The sequence below is a fragment of the Fusarium sambucinum genome, chromosome I, assembly GCF_050947815.1.
Source record: "Fusarium sambucinum isolate potato_lamoka chromosome I, whole genome shotgun sequence".
Taxonomy (NCBI): Eukaryota; Fungi; Ascomycota; class Sordariomycetes; order Hypocreales; family Nectriaceae; genus Fusarium; species Fusarium sambucinum.
The window spans coordinates 4,715,155-4,731,394 of record NC_139294.1 but is presented as its reverse complement, the minus strand read 5'-3'; the positions used below and the strand labels follow the sequence as shown (position 1 = coordinate 4,731,394).

Below are 16,240 nucleotides of genomic sequence, written 5' to 3'. Positions count from 1 at the left end.
TGTTGCCTTCAGCTCGAGGAACCCACCGAGTATTGACACCTCACACTTAGACCAGTTGTTAGAGTACAGCACATAACTGTCACCACATTTAATCAGTCCTTAACCTCTCAAATCTCACCGCTGCTTCTACAATGGGACCGCCAAGTTGTGCGACGTATCTACCTAAAACCACATCATGTTGCTGACAATCCGAGGAACAAGGGACCATGTTCAGATGGATTTTAGCCCCCGCTCAGTTTCAGCCCCCACCCCCTCTTCTTCTCTTAACGCCAGCCCTATAGCAAATAACCCGGTGAGCGGTTCCCTCCGAACGACGGATGATCCTTGTTATCTGTGGGCTGTGGCTCTTCTATATCAGCCGCTGTCGCTCCTCCTGCTCCTCTTCTGCTTACTTCTTTTTCCTACTCTCCACTATATTTCGTATCTTTGCTGACAATCACTGCTGTTCTTACCAGACTCCAGTCTCGGTATATCGACTTCACTCGGCGAGCTAGTATCTATCTGCCAAAATGAGCCGAAGTAACTATAGTTACGACGACGAGGATGACTACGATGTTCGCTACCAGAAACGTGGACCATCTCCGTCTCCGGCGGCGGGCGTTCGTTATGTCGCAAGTCCTCAACGTCCCCAAAACTATTTCAACGCACCTCCAGGACCCAGCTACCTCGGAGCTGATCGTCTCAATATAACAAGCATACACCGATCTAATTCTCGCTCCCGTTCCCGGGACTACTCCCGAACACGGGAACGCCGTGCAAGCAGCCCGCCAGCTCCAGCTCCTGTGATCATCACCAACAAAATCTATAATGATTTGTCTTCTGATGATGAGGATGACCGTCGCAAGAAGCAAGTATCACGATCGTCTCGCCGGCGGCGCTCTCGCTCATCATCGTCATCGTCATCGTCATCATCATCCCGTTCTCGGTCTCGGTCTCGGTCATCTGCATATATGACTCGAGAAGCATGGGAAGCTGAGAAAGCTCGCAAAGAGCTCGAGGACTTGCGACTTGCTACAGCGCGTGAGAAGGATGAGCGGAAATTAGTTAAGCAATTCCGTGATGAGTGGGAGGCCGAACAAGCGCGTAAGGACCTTGAGAAGAACCGGCTCGCTAGCTCCCGTGAGAGAGACGAGCGACAGCGTGAAAAAGACGAACGGAAGCTAGTCAAGGGATACCGTGAAGAGTGGGAAGCAGAGCAGTCCCGCAAAGAGCTTGAGAAGATGCATCTTACTCATACCCGAGAGGAGGAAGAGCGACGACGCCTGAGAGAGATTCGAGAGGAGGAAGAGCTCAAGCAGGCCAAGCGCGAGCTAGAAAAGATCAAGGGTCGCAAAGCTCGTGCAGAGGAGGAAGATCGGATTAAAAAGGACATTGAGCTGAGACGGCTCAAGGAAGAAGACGAGGCCGCAGAAGAGAGGCAACGTCGCGAGAAGGAGGCCAATTCTGCGGTCGAGGATTATAAACGGAGGGAACTCGAACGTATCACAAAAGAGAAGAAACTCAGTGATCAGAAGGAGAAGGAGGCTGCTGAAGCCGTTGAACGCTACAAACAAGCGGAAAAGGATCGCGTAGCAAAGGAGAAGGCCGATAAAGATGCCAGAGACAGGGAGTACCAAAAGCGTCTGAAAGAAGATCTCATCAAGTCCGGGCTTGATGACAAAGCTATCGAGGCCATCATGAAGAAGGAAAGGATCAAGAAAGAACAGTCTAATCCCCGGCCTCAACAGCAGCCTCTACCGCACGGGATGCCAGGTCCAGCCCACCAATACGCCCCTGTCAACCAAATTGCCACCATCCCTCCTCATCCAGCCGGCCAATACGCTCCTATCAACCAAATTGCTAACGTTCCTCCTCACCCGGCTGGCCAGGTTGCTCGTCCAACTTATACACGCATGGCTCGCCGTCACTTGTCCATCGAGTCATTGCGCGAATTTGGTGTTGAGTTTGACTTTGATGCGGTACGTAACCATACGATGGACACAGTCCAAGCAATTCACGCATGACACGATGGGCTTACTTTACTTCTAGGATCCCGACTACGTACTCATCCGACGCTGGGTTCCCGAATGGGAACAGGACCGGCTATGGAAACACACCAAGTTAATCCGTGAGAAGCGGAGCAAGATGCTTATGGTCGAGGAGAAGAGACACGGAAGGGATGAGCCAGAGTTTGAGTGGGTGCGCAAAAAGTCAGATAAGCACAGCCGTCGCAGAAGCAAATCGCCTTCGCTTCTAATGTACTTGGCCGGTGTTCGCCCGGCGTAAGATCGGAAGACTAGACATTGACCTCGAGCGAAATCTTTTATTTTATATTGACTAAGTGGCAATGCTCTATTTGTACTTTAGTGGTGAGGTTTTGATACAGTTATTGTACACAATCAATAAGTAGTTACTTCGCTCCAGCTCGACGGATCAACTCTTCGTAAACAGTCCAGGCCAGTGCCGAACTCATAGCTTTGCGACTCATTCGTAAAGCAAGACCATCCCACAACGATCGAACGCCCTCTTGCGTCACCATTTTATACCATGCATGCCATATATTCCTGTACTCCAGCGGCTGTAACTGAATACGAGTTTTGACCGCATCGAAGGGGTTGGAAACTATCGAGCATGCTGCGCCGGCGAGCATCGCAGAGGTGAAGTTGACCGAGCTAGCTAGGGTAGCTTGCATCCTAGTCTGCCCGTCACCAGAAGCGGCAGGCTTGGACGCCAGAGCTCCGAGCTGTGACTTGAGCATCTCGTAAAAAAGCACGTACATGCCAGCATATGGTGCATCTCGCAGCGCAGTGGCTCCGAACCCAGAAAAGAAACCACGCAAGCCATGAGTCCGGCGGATGTCAACCGCGGCAGACATGATGGAGGAATAAGAGTAAAGGCTGGACTCGAAGCGAACTTTGATCACAGTAAGTGGCATCAGGACAAAGCCAGCAAAGGTCCTTGCGATTGCACCCGATATCAGGTTGCCCGAGTTCGTCAACGACGGGAGCACTGATGAGCGGCCTTGTGTCTGGAGACGACGACCAAGAATGCCCGTCTGGTGCGCATGTTGACGTATGGCGTTCAGTGACGTGAAATAGAGAGCTGAGCCAAACCCGGTCCTCAGTGCTGAGGGAACAGTGCCTCTCCAGAGCGACTGCACCAGACTTGAGGATTTCCTCAGTTCGCGCAAAGTAGCAACAAGTGATGAGCTTCTAGACTGTTGTACTCGTGTTTTGAGAAGATCCAACGGCTGCAATAGAACAGCTGAGGTTACACCAGAGCCAAGACCAGATACAAAGTGACGGGCTGTGAAGGTGTTAGATTGTGAATCCCGACGTCGATCAAGACCGGTCCGCGACGAGAGGCCCGGTCCTTGGAATCAGACGGTGGAGACAAAGCATACCTGAATTGGCCGGCCGCGAAGCTCTTTTTTCGGTCATTGGGGACGATACAGCTGCATCGTTATGTTGAGCTGACGAGCTAGCGATTGAAATACCCATGGCCAGTCACAGACTCGAGCCACACGTCGAAGGGATTGAGTGAGTGACATGACGAGATAAAATCGGGCTAAAAAGAGCAGACCCCGTTGAAGGAATCGGCCCCGCTTTAGTGCATCTAGCACGTGTTGGTAAAGAATGGCCATGTGTAGTACCGGATGACATACTCAGTTCACGCCAGCGCCAACGCCACTTGTCCCAGTACCGACACCGGCCTGGTTGCCCCGATGGTAATCGCCTATGACAGTTTCGAGACGTCCGGCCAAGAGACGATGGCGTTTGACAAGCTCGACCCATTCAACGCCGCCGATCGAGGCGAGGAGAAGGCCAAAGTCAGCACCAAGTCTTCCCAAGCTTCCAGCGCAGTAAAGCACTTGTGTCAAGATGCTCTCTCTCGATGTCTGATCTTTGACGGTGGGAAGGTATGTGCGTAGGGTTTCCACAAGCATCTCAACCATGTGCAAAGGGAAATTGGCCATTGGGGACGGCAAGGCTCCCAGAGGGTCCTCACTACTGGCCGCCTGGGATGAGAAACTTGAGTTTATACTCTTAAACACGGAGACAATACTGAAGCTCTGCTCGCGAAATATTTCGATGAACCGCTTTAGGTAGCGCTCCGTTTGTTGGCCGCCCGACCATGTGGTTGTAGCCTTGTCCTTCCTAAGTCGTTCCTCGTCTGCTAAATCTCGTAAAGGCTCCAGTGCTTCCAAAGTTTCCAAAAGCGTAGATAGACGGCAGACCAAAAATACGGCTGGAAGTGCGTCTTCTGTCGGGGCGTCGGTGACAAGGTCGGGGACGATGCGTTTCAGCCAGCCCACAGTTCTGACAGCTGCAGCGAGCTTGAGGTTTGGCGCCCTGAGTGTTCCAATAAGGTCTGCTGCCATTTGCCGAATAGCAGCATCTGCCTCTTCCATTACCGATGCTACGAGCGGTGAATCTGGGTAAAGGGAAGCAAGACGGCGGACATGAGCGTAGAGCTCGAGCGTGGTGGAATGATTGACTGGGGCGGTTGAAACAGCAGACGAGAGAAGCAGGGGCATCTCCATGACATCGACTAGTCGTTCGGAGTTTCGAAGCAGTAGCAGAGCCTGTTTCCTTCGGGCAAGCAGCTTGCTGTCGCTAGCCTTGCCAAAGGCTGACGAGAAGTGTTCAGCCTGAGCATCTAGACGAGGTACTGCTTGGACGAGATCGGAAGCTCGCTGGGCTAGAGTTGGAAGAGAGTCTCTTAAGGAAGCATGACTGGCTGCTGAATCGACGATGGGTTTATGGGATCTTTTCGAAAGAGCTTGTATAGCGAGGAGTAGAGAATGCGACGTCTGGGATAGGACTTGGGGCTCCGATGTTTGCAAAAGGCTGGACTGTTGCTCGGCAAGGTATGTGAGATACTCCAGAGCAGCTGGGTCGTTTGTCTGTTCAGGGGCCAGCAACTCCCTCAGAGCTTCGGCCATGATGAATCGTAAGTCGTATGGGTACGTGACACGATGCGATGCGATGCGACTGATGTTCGAATTCGTCGCGCCAATAAGGATACGAATGTGTTACTAGACACAAGCTGTGTTAGACTCGAGTCATGCGAAAATAAGCAATGCATATGCCTTTTTAATCAAGCTTCAGCACAAGACCCAGTAGCAGGTGGTGACTGGACTTGGTCGACGTCGAGGATGATCGGGTGCTCTTATGAATGATGTGGCAGCTGGACTAGATACAGTACCTAGACTAAAGGGAGCTGCCCGATTTAATGTGGTGGGGTTGTACTGCAGAACAACCTATGGTGGCACCCTCTCACATCAAGTAACTCGCTATAAGTAAATCCTCACAGGTGATTGCTTACCCCAATCCCAACGCCTAGGCCATGGAGCAATTTAAACCTATCAGAGTGGCCATTATACATTAATTCTTCCTCAAAAGGTTGCGGCACGGTACGAATCACGGATTAAAGATACAAAGACAGAGATACATAAGCACTGAGTTAGTACTTCGTAGATCTAAGACGGACCCTCCCAGCGGACCCTTGCCCGTGGTTGTCCCACGTGAGCTTCCCCCAACAGACGTGATACCTGCTAACCTCCTAGAGTACGGGCACTTAAGTTACTGCAATGGAAGCATAACTTGGTTCGCATCGCATTGCCTCGGTCTCTTTCTCTCTTTACATCCTCGCCCTCTCTTCTGGCAAATTTGAGATTGGCCTCGATCTTCCCTGCACCTACCATCGAAGCAGCTCACGCAAACCATCATGAAGGATCCATTTCCTTTGCCGCCTATTGCATGGCTGTCCGAGAAGGTACAGCCTTTTGCCGACTACTTCGATCTTCCGACTCTACCATTACACGTTCACGAAGTCCTTGCTGCCGCGCTGCTATACTCCGTCATATTTTGGCCAATCTCGCCATGGATCTCAAATCTTCTAGCTCCGGAGCACTACTCTAAGCTGTCCCGCAAGCGACGCCTCAACTGGGATGCTCATGTTGTTTCCATGGTCCAGAGCTGCTTGATTAACGCCCTGGCTATATGGGTCATGTTTGTCGATACCGAGATGAGCAACATGAACTGGGAGGAGCGCATTTGGGGTTATACTGGTGGCGCTGGCTTTATCCAAGCCCTTGCCGCTGGGTACTTTCTCTGGGATCTCGTCGTTACCAGTCTGAACTTCGATGTCTTTGGTATAGGAACACTCGCGCATGCGATTGCTGCGCTGCTTGTGTACTCACTGGGATTCGTACGTCCGCTTCATGTTTCATGGAACCGTGAACACTAACACATATTCTACAGCGCCCCTTTCTCAACCACTACGCCTGTGTCTTTATCCTTTGGGAACTTTCTACTCCATTCCTCAATGTTCATTGGTTCATGGACAAGCTCAACATGACTGGTACCAAGGCGCAATTGTATAACGGTATCGCCCTCCTGTTCACTTTCTTCTCCTGCCGCCTTGTATACGGAACATATTCCTCCTTCCGTGTCTACCGCGACGTGTGGTCTGCCATCAACGTAAACCCTGACACGAAGGCTCTCATGATGCCCGCCATGTCCTTCGCTCACCCAGACTCTACGGTACCTATGTGGATTGGAGTTGCGTATTTGGCAAGCAACGTTACTCTGAACAGTCTCAACTTTTACTGGTTCTTCATGATGGTTCGCGCCGTCCGGAAGCGTTTCGATCCGGCTTCCGAGTCACACGAAAAGGTTGAAGAAAGCCCTATTACCGAGGCCGAGATTGACTTCTCGTCCGTGGCAACAGGGCAATCCAAGGCCAGTGGCGGTCGTCGACGAAAGGCTTGAACGAGTTGAGAGCTGGCAACATATATCTGCACATAGTCTAGCGTCCATTTCCCCAGTATTCGGGTATTAACGCCTGCTTTGATCTTCTTCTGCCACAGTCCTGGTCCTCAGGTTTATGCATCAGTTGGTCAATATTCGCCATGATTTTACTTGCTGAAGAGGAAACGTCAGTGACAATAAAAGCCTTGCTGAACCCAGCTAGGCTCGCAGTCACTGTGTGCTTACAGCTAATCTTGGAGCTTACGTCAAGTCTTTTGGCAAGGTGCGGAGTGTAGGATGGTTTTTGCTTTCGCGTTCTCTGTTTTATCCTTTGCGTTTGGTTGTTTGATCGATCTATCAAAGAGCAACGATATGATGTTGAGGATTGTCACATGTTTAGATATCAACGCATGGTTTTGCATAGACTTATAGATTAAGATATGAGAACAAACTGATCCAGGTTGGCCGGGAGCAGTCATGAATATAGTACTATTATTCTGCGCTCGACTCTAAGGCGATCCTGCCTGATAAAGTCGACGCACGCATACAAGATATGAAGAGATGTGTCCAGAGTATTCGCCAGATTGCAAAACGACGCGGCCACTAACGTCCGATTGTTATAGGCGATTCCTGAATTAGAATCCAAAAGGATTTTGGGGAGCTATGAATAATGTCAGCATTGTGTAGCACAAAGTAGCTGGGAATATCGACTTACTTGCTTGCGACAGGTTGGCCCTTCGCCCCGTCGCTTGAGGGGCCAACTTCTTAGCGTCATTTGTCACGCCAAATCGAACAGGAGGAGCTGGTCCAGTTTGCTGTGGTTGCAGGGGCTGGGGGGTTGGCGCGTTGTTCATGCCGCCCATATTACCCATGTTCGACATTCCGGTTGCTTGAGGAAGCAAACCAGGCATGCCAGTTCGCTGTGGTTCGAGAGCGGGCGGCAGATAGCTGTTGATGCCTCCAGTGGGAGCACCGTACATCGACTGCGTGGCAGGGAACGATTGTTGGAAACCAGTGGGTTGAGCTTGCATCGGCATGAACTGGTTCTGTCCCTGCATCCCTGTCATCATCGGTTGCATGAATTGTCCAGGGCCAGTTTGGAAAGGCATCTGTCCGGGGACTTGCTGTCCAGGGAATCCAGTCATGCTGGGCTGCATTTGTTGAAGGGGTTGCTGTTGCTGCATTTGAGCCGTGTATTGTTGTTGCAAGCGAGCTTGCGTAAGATCACTCAGGCTCTGGCCAGGAAGAGCAACTTGACCCTGCAGGGCACCTGTCATCTGGGGCATCATGGGAGGAGGCGCGAAACCGCTTGGCTGAGCTGACAGTGGTGCCGAGAGGGGCCGCTGAGGTGGAGGTGGAACAAGAGAGCCCCCGGAGGACGCTTGTGGCGGAGTAGGGCGTTGCCTTGCTTGCGCGACAGATGTGAAGAACGACGGGGTAGCCCCGGTGGGTGCTGAGGAGGTCGGCTGCGCAGAGATGACAGGTGCCTGAGGGGGGGCCGGTGCTGGTGCCGGTGCCGGTGCTGGTTCTGTCCTGGTGGGTTCGAGGGGTGTCGACAGCAGAGATAGCTCTTGCATGGAACCAGTCAGTGCTGGAGGAAGTGATGATGCAGGTGCTGGCTCAGGGGCAGGCTTTTGGTTCGTTTCAGCAGGAGGCTGTGGCGATTGTTGCTTGCTCGGCTTGACATCCCAAGCGTCGTCATCGAAACCAGTACTAGCTGCTTGACGGGGCTCGGAATTCTTGTTGGAGGGGCTTGCCGGTGAGGGCGACTTAGCACCGTCTTCGCCATTCTTAGATGAATCGCCTCGAGAGAAAGCACTGGCGTCAACAACATCGCTTGTTTGTACTGCTGGTGCAGGACGGCCCTTGCGAGTGTTATTTCGCAATGCACCGCCAGGACCAGAGAACAAGCCCCCTTCACCATCAGCCGCATCAGCTGCTCCTCTCTTCCCACCGCGATTACGGCCATACTTCGCATCCAAAGTACGCATGACCTTGATAATGTCACCCTCGCGAATCCCGAGGGTTCTCAGCGAGGTGGCATCAACATCGGGAAGCACACTCTCGTCCATAGAGTCCTTAACAAATGCTTGTGCATAACGCTCACACAAGCCCACGGCAACCTCGCAGGAGAGGAAGAATTGAAACCAATCGTAGTCGGACTTCGGATCTTTGTCTATAGTCGCACCAGCTGTGGGGCTTCGTTCCGGGGATTTCTTTTCGGCAGACCTGGCTCGCTTGACGTCGGCCAGTGGCTTGTCGTCTTCCAAGGATATACCTGTGAAGTTTTCAACATACTCTAGATCTTCGCGTGACATCTTTGTGATAGGAACTGCAATCTTGACACCGTTCATTTTGTGCAAATGAATCTTGCCATCCTTTAGTCCGAGGAATTGGGCTTCCACGCTGAAAGAGCGGGATCGGTCGGTCCAGGTGCGAACCTTGGACGAGTCCGGTTCTAAGAAGTCAAGTCAGAAATATGATCGAAGTCGAGGGATTCGATACCGTGTATAGAGCACGGTGCGAAGTAATACCACTTACTGGATTTTGATCGGCTTTGGTTACCGCTGTCGTTTCGTTCATTTTCTCGACGACTCCGCTGTTGTCCCGAATTACTACCAGTTTCTCGTGCTGTGAGGCTGCTGCCCCTTTCCGGGAGAGGCATTCCCGGTCCTACCTGTTGAGGTTCTTTGCCAGCCTGTATGGCTGCCTTGGTCAATCTGATTTCTTCGAGACGGTTTTGTTCGACGAGTGACTTGGCCGAGTTGATGCCGCCAGACGAAGGCGAGGCGACGGAGCCTGTAATTTCAATATAGCTGCTGGGAACCACTCCTTCTTTACCATTCTTGAGCCGGCGAACTTGCCACCACTCTTCGCTCTTGGTATCATCAAGAACAAACACATCGTCTCCAACTGCGACAGTCACCTCGTCGTCACCTTGGGCCATGAAATCATATAGAATCTGCCCCTTCTTCAAACCGCTGCCACCACTGCTGCCTTGATTTCCTATAATTGTTTCACGCAGATCTCCGAAACGCACGGCACCAGCCAACTCACCCAGCATACTAACGATCTCCTCTGCGGTATCTTTTGCCCCGGCATGAAAGTCGACACTCTTGCTTGGGCGTACAAGCTCCATAAAAACATGCTTTCCCTCTCGAGAGTAATGTGTCATGCGGTCGGCAGTCCATTCTTGAGAAGGCCCATCGGAAGCGTGTTCAGGAGCAACCAATATCACACCTGTCAGAAGATTAATTCCAAGAGTTGTAGGCATTTTCTTCTTCTTGCCCATAACAGAGATCATTTCGTTGATGTTGTACATGTGGAAGCCACCAGGGGTTCGCTCGACATCTTGGCGCCGGTCTGGGTCTATATGGCTTTGTTGAAAGCTGCGGTTGTATGCGGGAGAAGGAGGTTCGTCATAAGAAGGTGATGGCGGAGCGGGAACCCTTGGTCGGGCGGGTAGGGTTGGCGATCGGACAGGCTCATCCTCAGCTTCAGGGGGTTCGCTGAAGGTGACGGATGCGCGAGGTGGCTGTCGCGGAGCTGCGGGTGGCTGTCGCGGAGTTGCGGATGGCTGAGATTGTTGAGAAACCGACCGGTTGTGCATTACACCCGCAATAGCAGCGGCAGGAGTCGGGGGAGGAGACGCAGTTTCGTTCGGTAGGCCCGGAGATGCCGCCTCTGGTTCAGGCTCAGAGATTGAAGGTGCTGGCGGTCTAGAGGGAAGCGCCGGCGGTGGTGATGGCAAAGGAGGTTGAGCAGTTTCGGAAGCTGCTCCCATCTCGATGTAGTTTGAAGGGACGAAGCCATACTCGCCGTCCAGACCGGTCAAGATCCAGTCAGGATCCGACGTATCGTAGACGTTCAGAATGGCATCCTCGTGGAATGAAAGTTCCTCATCAGTCTGACGCGTATAATCGAAGAGAGCTCGAGCATGTTCTACAGGTTGGGCCTTGAAAAGTAAAGAAGACAGTTTAGTACCAATGCTGTAGACGTCGACGGATTATTCGAGATAGCTTACCTCCTCGACATAATTACCAGGAATGAGGCCGGTTGGCTCTTCCTCGTCGTCCGCCCCGGCCTTCTTCTTTGCTTTCCACCAGCCATCGTCTTCATTCTTATCCAGAACATAAAGCAAGTCCCCATCGTTAATGGCGAGCTCACCCTGGGCTTGGGGCACGTAGTCGTAGAGAGCCCGATACACTCCCAGGAACCCCATGTCGAAAGGTGGTGAATTGGCTGTGACAGCTGCACCGTTACGTATAGGCTTCGATACAGGTTTCCTTGAGGTCAGCTACAGGGAAGGATTGAAGGGAATGGGGAAGGGGGTTGGTTGAAAACAAAACGCGGCGGCGATGCGATGCGATGCGATGCGAAGTGACGCAGTGCGTCGTTTGTCTGAGGAGCAAGCAAGCAACGACTAGATAGATCGAGGCAGGTATACCTACCGTCCTGTCTCCCTACTAAGTTAAGCCTAATAACTCGTAGCTCCACTATGTGTTAATTGCACTGGAGCAGTTGGGGTCCAAAAACAGTGGAACAGCAACCGACGTTACCGTATGGGGCTGGTATACATAAAATTCCATCATACCAACCTACCTAAGTTGTGCAGTAGGTACAACGATTTTTATTTATACAAATATATAATATTTTATTGTGATGGGATATTCACCCGGAAGACCTCGGCCCAGTTAGCTCTGCATTTATATGATACTTGGATAAAACTTCTTGGTACCTAATCGAATAGAGGAGACTACGAAGTAGACTGGCTGACCGAACAATGCCTCCTTTATCCTGGTCACGCAGCGGACAAGCGGGTTGGGCTTAAATTCTCTCCAGAAGTCGTACCCTATTGAATAGGTAGTAGGTGCAAAATTTGGCGATACTACCCTGTGCCCTGTATCAGACTCGAGCTCTAGGGTGAGAGACACAGATGACAACAAGCAAGGCCTTATTATTATTATGTCCTGTACTTCAAAGGGTTGTCTTTTACAGTTCAGCGCTTGTTCCTGATTTACCCATCACTCAAACTTTCCACGCCTCCTTCAATGTTGCTTACAACACTTCCAACTACCAAACTAGTGATGAGTTCGGCATGGCAGTAATGCTGATTTACAATCATCACCGTCTATACAGCGCCCTTGTGAAGCCTGGGACGTTTATTCATTCAATCTATCCAACACTAGTAATATATTCGTAATTTTCTACGCCCTTCAGAATTAAACCATGGTCGTGGTAGATCAAGACCAAGATCAAGTCTCTGGACCGAAAACATCATCTGCAGTGTCCCTGTCATCACTAGCTTGGGCCAGGTTCCGCATGCTACCAGTACGGTGACCTGGAGTAAAAATGCCCGGGAACATTCTTGGGTCGCTTCCCGAGAGATGGTGATCTGCCATACCATCACTGGGCCACGTCTGTTCTCGAGTAGCTGACAATCCAATCTGTGATGCGACCTTCGTGATCCCAGCTGGAGGAGGCACCTCGGGATCGGCAGTTTCGTTGCCCGCCGATAAGCCCATACCAGAAACCTGTCCAGTTATGGACGCCACGGACTCTGACATTTTATTTTCGTTGCCAGTAGCTTGCGTCGAGGGTTCGTTTGTAGCGTTATAGGTGACATATTTCGACAGTCTGCAGCCTTACACATCAGTGCCATGTCACTCAAACTATAGAAGGGGAAGTTCGAGTGTTGTAACTTACACATCTCGCTCTTGCATCAGGGTGAAGTAACGGAATTCCTCTCGCCGGTCAGGAACATTCGTCTTGACCATGGCATTTCCTTCTTTTCCTGGCTTATTGCAGCCACGTCCCAACCAATGCTCTTTGATGGACAGCTCATAGCCACTTTGCTTGACAGAATTCTTGGCCAACTCACACATGTCGACCGAGTTAAGCTTGTAGATTTGCGCCGCAACAGCGTATTCCTCGATCAGTGGTTCCTTTGTAAAAGCAAACTGCAAAGGGTCGTCCGTTGACAGTGAGACGTTGAGGCCTCTCTTGAAGTACTGGTGAAAAGGGTTCCGTTCATAAGCCAGAAACAGAGCATTGTTACTCAACGGCGACATGGCGATGCCAATCTGGTCCAAGTAGAAGATGTACTGGAGAAGAGGCACTTTCCGAAGAAGAAGTCCATGACTAATGCTATGGCAACACAAGGCGGCAACAGCCAAGTGTTCGCTGTCACCAGCTTCTCCACAGTGAGGCCGTAACACAAGTGTGTTGAACCCGCGCTTCTTTCGCCAGTAGTTTAAGGATACCAAGTTAGAGTAGAGGTAGTAGATCCAGTAACTGTAAGGGGGGTTCTGCTTAGTATCCCAGACTTTTGGCACAGGGAATTTCTTAAACAAACGACGCTCAATCTTGCTTTCATCATCGACACTGTCAAACCCGATTACTCGTTGAAGGAAGATATGGAGTTTTGGATGGCTGGACGGGTCCTTGGTAACTTCGAAGAGTGGCTGGAAGACATTCTTAACTACCTGTTCAAATGTCTCCATCAAACCACTGGCTTTATAAACGTCGTACAGGCGAGGGATCTGGATAAGCCATCGAACGTTGTGGGAGAAGAGTTTGTTGTCAACCACCCAGGCGGCGAGCTTGTCCCATTCATCTATAGATTTGCCGTAGATAGAGATGCGCCACTCCACCATTTGGTACTTGCTAGATTCCAGATCTGAAATGACCTCTTTGGTGATCTCTGCAAGGTAACGGCCATGAATGAAATTGTCCGTCTTGAGGAAGATAGTTCGGAGACGAGACTCCCCAACTGGGTTGTATTTAAGGTTAAACTTGTCGAATCGATGGAATGAATCAGTGTGAGCCTGAAGTTGTTAGTTGCGTGTTTCTCAAGAGTCGACTTTTTCTTTGGGTTAGAAGTAAGCCTTACATGCATATCCAAAGTATCGATACTCAAGTCGTAGGCAGTCAAATTAATACTAGCGAAGACCTCAGCCAAAGTCAGATGCCTTCCATCACGGAATAGGACAACTTCGTTGGGAAACTTCTTCATCTTGCTCTTGATGAAGCGTAGCAGATGCTTCTGGTTCATGCATGCAGAATGATGAACGTGGGTGTCGACCTTTCGGACATTATAGAAATCTCTATGAGGAACCTTCTTGCTGTCGGCTGTTTCTTGATATTCATTCAAGAGGACATATAGGTTGAATTTGCCCTCAAGATATTGAAGACGTCGAAATGCAAAGCTCTTGCTGGGTCCATCAGAAGACACGTCTAGGATGTCATCTAGATCCATATAGAACTCTCTGATGGTGGGAACCCGGATCGCAGGTGCAGGTGCATTATCGTTTTCAAAGATTTGATAGACTCCGCTGTCATCCAGCTTGTACGAACGTCCATCGTTTCCAGGTAGAGGCAATACATCTGCCATGTCAAAGTCTTCTCCGATATCCTGACCCGGCTTTCGCCTTCTTGCTGATCGCTTGCCCTCGTGGTGATCGTGAGGCACATCTTTGGGTGTAGATCCAGATGCTTCCTTCGCTCCATTCGTACCAGCATTCTCCTGGCCAGGTACATGTTCCGTGGTGCTTGTTGCCTGTCTTGAAGTTTGTCGCCACGCAGGCTCAGGTGGAGGGGGATAGATTTCCCAATTTTGATCATCTCTCGGGTTATCGTCTGGACCCTGGTTAGAAAGTGAGACATATTTGCGCCTGAGATCCAGGATTCTCTGGATGTTTTTCGAGATGGCACTCAGTTCCGACGTGATATGAGGTTCAGTGTCGAAAAGACCGCCAGAAGGTAGCCCGTTACTAGAGCCATCAGGAAGTCGCGGGTCTTGGGCTACCTGAGGTGCATGAGAGAAGGTAGAAGAATCATTTGGTGGAAATGAGGCATGCTGCGCTTCTTCTACTTTTGTAGGCGATTGAGTGAAACCCGTGGGGTCAATGGCAGGATTCGGCATCTCCAGGCCTGGAGGGAAGGAATCAACTCGACGACCACTCGAGTCTAGCACCAAAGAATCGGCACCATACTCAGTCGCAGGGCGAGAACCAGAATTGAGAAAAGGGCTCTGAGGTATAGATTGGATGCCAGCCCCACCAGCGCCTCGCACATCGGCCTTGTTTCGGTGGTAGAAGTATTTTGCGTCCGTCTGGCTCATCTGACGCTCGGCGACAGGATCATAAAACGTGGTTCGCTTTGGCAGGTCGCGAAGAAGCATTCCATCTTCGAGCTCTTCGGCGTCGTCCCCGTTGTGCGAGCCTGCATCAGATACAGCGTCTTTGTGCGAGGCGCCATGGCCAGCTGCACCACCATCTCTGGTCTCGTCTACCTCCTCATCTGACTCCCGTGCTCGTACATCAAGCGCGGTTGATTCGCTTTCTTCGAAGATAGGACCGCCTGCGATATTCGTTTGGTCAGCAGACTTTCCAGTTACTGCAGTCGTTATCAAGGACCGTGATATCGGATTGGTGTAGCAGAGGAGGGGCAGGTTGGGCTGTGAGTTACGTACCAGGCATGGCCGTTCCTCGATCAAGTATCTTCTTCTTTTTAATTAAACGTCAAAGCTATAGTCGAAGACCTAACCTGATGAATAAGGCCTTGTGCTCTTTGATTCAACACAGTCCAGGTATTCACAATGGGCTACTGTTTTTCAGAATGACAGAAAGAGCGTGCCCGCAGCGAGAAAGGCAAAGGCAATGGGACCTGAGGATCCTGTGAAAATGATACTACTAAAGGTACTAAGGTATGACGGTGTGACGCACCAGGGTTTCCAGCGGGCCATGGTGGGACAATGCGTTGGTGGAACTGACCTGCCTCTAAAGTTCCAGTGAGCTAAACCCGTTAAGGCATCTACAAAGTAAGTGTAGATACAGGTATCGAATTGAAGCTCTGCGCGATAGCTGGAAAAGCCACCAAGTTACCCATATCACCAACCCTTTCCGAGTAAGGAGATGTAGCAAACAATCCCGATAGTCTAGGCTCTAGTTATAAGCGGGGAGAGTACATAATTAAGCGAGATGTGACAAAGAACAACCGTTAAAGACGGCATAGTAAGTATAAACAATAGATCCGTACAAGCTGTTACTTTCAGTTCGAAGTGTACGATGTAACGCGAACGTTTAATCTCTCCGATTGTTCAGCTCCACTCCTTGGAACCCGGTATATCGTTCCGTGTTAATGTCATATTTTGTACCCCTGGTCATTGATAGAACACCCTGCCTCTAGTTCCTGGGGAACCTGCCTAGGCTTAGTACTGCTGTGACCTATTCGTCTCCGTTCTGTTGTTATTCGACTACACCTGGTATCTATAGAAGTCATTCTTGCTTTATTGAAAGTTCTATCGGCTTTGTTTATATCATTGGAAACGCCGGCCAATGGTCTCTATAGAGCAGTTTCTAGCATCTCAAAGGCTGCCGAAAGGGATTCTCTTAACGTCCTGTCTGCACAAGCCTGCAAGCCTGCAAGCCTCTCGTTACTTGCTGCTGTTTGTCAGGAGTTGTTGCTCCAGCATGTTGACCCGAGCCCAAAGTCTACCAACTAAT

At 50.7% G+C, this 16,240-nt stretch overlaps 6 protein-coding genes across 6 annotated transcripts; 2 read left to right on the top strand and 4 right to left on the bottom strand.

Moving 5' to 3' along the window:
• Positions 1-509: 509 nt before the first annotated feature.
• On the top strand, positions 510-2,265 carry FSST1_004245 (uncharacterized protein; the record flags this gene model as incomplete). Its single annotated transcript, XM_083230400.1, has 2 exons — positions 510-1,958; positions 2,029-2,265. The coding sequence occupies 2 exons, from the start codon at positions 510-512 to the stop codon at positions 2,263-2,265; spliced, it is 1,686 nt and encodes a 561-aa protein (XP_083087675.1).
• Positions 2,266-2,389: 124 nt separating this feature from the next.
• On the bottom strand, positions 2,390-3,479 carry FSST1_004244 (uncharacterized protein; the record flags this gene model as incomplete). The annotated part of the gene is made up of 2 exons (XM_083230399.1): positions 2,390-3,285; positions 3,383-3,479. 2 exons carry the CDS (start codon positions 3,477-3,479, stop codon positions 2,390-2,392), a joined length of 993 nt encoding a protein of 330 aa, XP_083087674.1.
• A 164-nt stretch (positions 3,480-3,643) lies between these two features.
• Positions 3,644-4,924, bottom strand: FSST1_004243 (uncharacterized protein; the record flags this gene model as incomplete). The annotated part of the gene is made up of 1 exon (XM_083230398.1): positions 3,644-4,924. One exon carries the CDS (start codon positions 4,922-4,924, stop codon positions 3,644-3,646), a length of 1,281 nt encoding a protein of 426 aa, XP_083087673.1.
• A 785-nt stretch (positions 4,925-5,709) lies between these two features.
• FSST1_004242 (TLC domain-containing protein) lies at positions 5,710-6,755 on the top strand (the record flags this gene model as incomplete). The annotated part of the gene is made up of 2 exons (XM_083230397.1): positions 5,710-6,192; positions 6,246-6,755. The coding sequence occupies 2 exons, from the start codon at positions 5,710-5,712 to the stop codon at positions 6,753-6,755; spliced, it is 993 nt and encodes a 330-aa protein (XP_083087672.1).
• Positions 6,756-7,369: 614 nt separating this feature from the next.
• On the bottom strand, positions 7,370-10,956 carry FSST1_004241 (cytoskeletal protein-binding protein SLA1; the record flags this gene model as incomplete). The annotated part of the gene is made up of 4 exons (XM_083230396.1): positions 7,370-7,395; positions 7,450-9,192; positions 9,276-10,689; positions 10,759-10,956. 4 exons carry the CDS (start codon positions 10,954-10,956, stop codon positions 7,370-7,372), a joined length of 3,381 nt encoding a protein of 1,126 aa, XP_083087671.1.
• A 1,033-nt stretch (positions 10,957-11,989) lies between these two features.
• FSST1_004240 (AMP deaminase) lies at positions 11,990-15,214 on the bottom strand (the record flags this gene model as incomplete). Its single annotated transcript, XM_083230394.1, has 4 exons — positions 11,990-12,371; positions 12,441-13,561; positions 13,627-15,131; positions 15,208-15,214. The coding sequence occupies 4 exons, from the start codon at positions 15,212-15,214 to the stop codon at positions 11,990-11,992; spliced, it is 3,015 nt and encodes a 1,004-aa protein (XP_083087670.1).
• Positions 15,215-16,240: the final 1,026 nt, after the last annotated feature.